This window comes from Octopus bimaculoides, chromosome 23, assembly GCF_046866305.1.
Source record: "Octopus bimaculoides isolate indiv1 chromosome 23, ASM4686630v1, whole genome shotgun sequence".
NCBI lineage: Eukaryota > Metazoa > Mollusca > Cephalopoda > Octopoda > Octopodidae > Octopus > Octopus bimaculoides.
This window is the reverse complement of record NC_142950.1, coordinates 31,883,208-31,888,207: the sequence shown is the minus strand read 5'-3', so window position 1 is coordinate 31,888,207 and position 5,000 is coordinate 31,883,208. Positions and strand designations below refer to the sequence as shown.

Sequence of the window (5,000 nt, the reverse complement as noted above, 5' to 3'; positions counted from 1 at the left end):
TCTTTCTCTCTCTCTCTCTTTCATTCTCTCCTTCTCTTTCTCTCTCTCTCTGTCTCTTTTTCTCTACCAATCTACAGAAATAGTGGGCATATTGTCTACTTCATCTCAATCTCACTCCATCTTCTTCACCCACTCATTCTTGGGAGGGTCTTGGAGACAAGGAGTGGCTGTGTGGTAAGTAGTAGCTTGCTTACCAGCCACATGGTTCCAGGTTCAGTCCTACCGCATGGCACCCTGGGCAAGTGTCTTCTACTATAGCCTTGGGCCGACCAAAACCTTGTGAGTGGATTTGGTAGACAGAAACTGAAAGAAGCCCGTTGTATATATGTGTATATATATGTGTATTTGTGTGCCTGTGTTTGTCACCCCAACATCGCTTGACAACCGATGGTGGTGTGTTTACGTCCCCGTAACTTAGCGGTTTGGCAAAAGAGACCGATGGAATAAGTACTAGGCTTGCAAAGAATAAGTCTTGGGGTCGATTTGTTCGACTAAAGACAGTGCTCCAACATGGCCACAGTCAAATGACTGAAACAAGTAAAAGAATTAAAGAATAAAAAAAACAATATACATACATACAGAGACACATAGAAGGATACACAAACATACATACATATGAGTTTGTGTGTGCATATGTATGTATACACACAAATATACATATACATGCACACACACACACACACTGACATACACATAAACTTACACACCCACATATGCTTCATGCCATTGTTAACATGAGCAAGGAATTATCTTTGTTTCTAACCTTTTCATGAAATAAAATGAAGTTTGTTCTGGTTGAATAATTTTGTTTCAAGTTATTTTAAAATTTATAATGTCTTTCTAACAATATTGTCTTCATTAATATGGAACTGTTCTAAGTGTCTCCAAAATTTCCAATAATTTCATTAGCCTTCTTTTGAAAGTTACTCATAGGTTAATAGCTTAATTGTTATTTAATTATAAATGTTGTAACGAAATTATAAGTACAATGTCACAGTGTCACTTTGAAAATAGACAGAGACGTGATTAGTAACATTTTGGAGCAGACATGGCTGTGTGGTAAGAAGTTTGATTCTCAAACACATGGTTTCAATGTTCAGTTCCAGTGCGTGGTACCTTGAACAAGTATCTTCTACTTTGGTTAGCTCCAGGCTAACCAAAGCCTTGTGTATGGATTTGGTAGATAGAAACTGAAAGAAGCCCATTGTATATGTGAGTTTGTGCATGTGTGTGTGTGTGTGTGTGTGTGTGTGTGTGTGTTCCATTCCTTTCAGGTTCAAAACTGAACCCAGTCTGGTGAATCGGTGGAATTATTGTCCAACCCATGCCAGCATGGAAAACGGACATTTACTGATGATGATGATGATGATGAAGGTTTTTGATGAAAGACCTAGCACTAAAGTGTCTTAGCCACAGGTACACCATCACTCCCTCCATCAAATTGACATTACCTGTACAGGTACACAGGTGTGCCACACATCAGGTGTGCCACACATCAGGTGTCAAACTGATTACAGAGCAACATAAGATCAAGTGTTTTGCTCAAGAACACAATGCACCACCCAGTCCAGGAATTGAACCCACAATCTCACAATCTCACACCCTATACACTTGGTCATGCACCCTCACATATTTTATTTGTTTTGCTCTTTAGACTGTGGCCATGCTGGGGCACTGCCTTGAAGAATTTTTAGCCAGTTCTTATCTTTTCTTTTAAGCCTGATGCTTATTCTATCAGGCTCTTTTGCAGAACTGCTAAGTTTTGGGGATGTAAATATACCAACACCGGTTGTCAAGTAATGGTGGAGGACAAACAGACACATACATATAGATATACAAATATACAATGGACTTCTTTCCGTTTCCATTTATCAAATCCACCAACAAGGCTTTGGTTGGCTCAAGGCTATAGTAGAAGACACTTGCCCAATGTGCCACACAGTGGGACTGAACCTAGAACCAAGTGATCTGGAAGCAAGCATTTTACCTCACTTTTTTTTTTTTTGCCCTTTCAAAGCCTAGCCAGGCTCATGGGCCCGGTTTCCCAGTTTCTATGGCGTATGTGTTCCACCGCACCCAGCTGGACGGGACGCTAGTCCATCGCAGCATTACTCAAGAAACAGGAAGAAAGAGTGAGAGAAAGTTGGGGCAAAAGAGTACAACAGGGGTCGCCACCACACCCTGCCGGAGCCTTGTGGAGCTTAGGTGTTTTGCTCAATAAACACACACAATGCCCAGTCCGGGAATCGAAACCGCGACCCTCCGACCGTGAGTCCGCTGCCCTAACCACTGGGCCATTGCGCCTCCATTTTACCTCACAGCCATCCATAAATATTACATCTGACGGTGATCATTGATCAAACTAAATTGTATTCACAATAACTTGTTTAACTTTCATACTATGGAAAGTTTTGAGAAATTAGATTTTATAGTTAGAGTGAATACTTGACTAAATTTCTGATTATGATATCCAGCAATAATTTAGATCTTCAAATTGCATCTTTTGTGTGTTTAATGTCTTGCACAGTTTAGGTGCTAAGTGTCTCCAAATTTTTATAAGGATTTCATTGAAAATGGTTTATAAGATAGGACAGAATGTCTGTGGTTAAATGTTGTTTGTAGGAGAGGCTGTGAAAGACAATAAAAGACTGGTGCAATGGAGTATGAGAATGTTTAATTTGTTGTAATAGGTTTTTCTGTCGTAATGACATAATGTGTGAGGTATTACTAGAAAGGTGGATAAGATAGATAGATAGAGAAAGAGAGAGAGAGAGAGAAAGAGAGAAATTGACAAATAGATAGATAGAGAGAGACAGATAGGTAGGTAGATAGAAAGATGGGTAGATAGATAGAGAAACAGACTGACAAACAGAGAGACAGATAGAGAGCAAGAGTGAGAGACGGAGAGATAGACAGGCCGACAAGCAGAGAGGAAGACTGATAGATATGTAGATAGAAACAGACAGACAGGTAGCCAGATGGATAGACAGACAGAAAGACAGACAGACAAACGGACAGAAAGACAGGCAGACAGATAGATAGATAGATAGATAGATAGATAGAATAGGTAGGTAGGTAGGTAGGTAGGTAGGTAAGTAAGTAAGTAGGTAGATAGATAGATAGAATAGGTAGGTAGGTAGGTAGGTAGGTAAGTAAGTAAGTAGGTAGATAGATAGATAGATAGACTGACAGACAAATGGATAGATAGATAGATAGATAGATACATACATACATAGGCAAACAGTTGGATAGATAGATAGATAGAGAGATAGATAGATAGATAGATACATTCATACATACGTGCATACATACATACATACATACATTCATTCATACATACATACATACATACATACATACATACATACATACATACATACATACATACATATGGATAGATAGATTATGAAAATAGTGTGTACATCCTCAGTATTGACTAATGTCTGTACCACAAGGTGGTGTTATTGATTTAGCATTCTAACTCCAGCAAATCACTTTGCATTAAATATTAAGAACATAACACATGTAGACAGCCAGAAATTGCATCAATTGAAAATAGAGTTTGGAACATAACAGAATAAAAAAAAATTAATTAAGATCAAACATTTGAATTATGGTTAAAGTAATTTGCATTTTCCAAACTATTTATACTCCTCGTTTGGTTTCACAAACACAAAATGAAGAAAACGAAAAACATCGTTATTTATATGTTTGAATGTTACTATGAAAACATGTTGGAAGATTAATGTGTGGAATACTAAATATTCTTTTTTTGTTTTATTTGTTTCATTACATTCTTTTGTGGCCATGCTGGGGCAATGCCTTGAAGAATTATTATTATTATTATTATTATTATTATTATTTTACTTCTCAGTTTTCCCGGTCTTTACTTGCTCTAGTTGATTCCGTACTTGGATGTTAACTTATGGAAGACACTCAAAATTATTATTATCATTATTATTATTATTATTATTATTATTATTATTATTATTATGAGAGGGAAATGTTGTCTTCTGGCTAGTTTGCTGAAAGGTGGATAAAAGCGGTGAGAATGGTGCAACTGGACGAGCCTACCCTGAGCATACACCTATAGTTGGAGAAAAGGAAAAGAAAAGAAGCACCTACCCCAAAAGTCAGGGTGCCTGTGGTTTTTATGGGGTTTTTCCACGAGCAGCCCTTGAATGTCTCCTTCCTACTGAGGATCACACATTGTTGAATTGATTTTTTTTTTACATTATGTTAGTCTTTTTTACATGCAAAACCCTAACAACACACACACACACACACACATTCTTTGTTTTGTCCTGTACTGTCCTTAATGTTTTTATTAATGTAAACCCTTGTGGCTAATAAAGAAATCATTACTACTACTATTATTATTATTATTGTTATCATTATTATTATTATTATTATTGCCTCTATTCTCTTTCAGTTGTATATAAAATAACATTGGTTTCAGTTACCATTTTCTTCCTGTTCTCTGCATGTTTGCTTTTCATTTTCTATTTTTTTTCTTCTTTTTCCTCTCTCAGGTATGTCAAGCCGGCAGACTTCTCAGGTCCAACAAGCCTTTGGGGAGTTTCAAACTTGATGTTGCCACTGTCTTTGCTAATACAGGTATTTGAAATGAATATTTACAATTGTTATTCATATGCACAAAAACACTAGCACGTCTTGTTTCTATCGGTTTTGTTTTGTATAATTATACCTGTATAATTCACACATTTGATAAGATGTCAGGGATTCTGCTGAAGTCAAGTTCGAAGTAATAAAAACATAAAATGAAAAGCAGCACATAAGAATTGCTAAATACAGGAATTAAGAACTGCCATTCTTATATGTAAACAGCAAATAATAAAACTGCTGGTGTGTACAAAGCTTTATCAAGCTGAAAATAATTAACTGAAAGCTCGCTAAGCAGTGATGATTAAAATAATGATGTGTAGATTTGTATCTAATATTTTCATATATTCACACATATATACATATGTATTTGTGTA

At 36.6% G+C, this 5,000-nt stretch overlaps 1 protein-coding gene across 15 annotated transcripts in view; it reads left to right on the top strand.

The window, feature by feature from the left end:
* Positions 1 to 5,000, top strand: part of LOC106870412 (otoferlin) — a 532,367-nt gene that overhangs the window by 196,747 nt on the left and 330,620 nt on the right. For all 15 annotated transcript variants that reach the window (XM_089340507.1, XM_089340505.1, XM_089340502.1 and 12 more), the window contains exon 11: positions 4,533 to 4,617. In XM_089340507.1, coding sequence (XP_089196633.1) covers positions 4,533 to 4,617 — 85 coding nt within the window. The remainder of the gene's footprint in view (positions 1 to 4,532; positions 4,618 to 5,000) is intronic.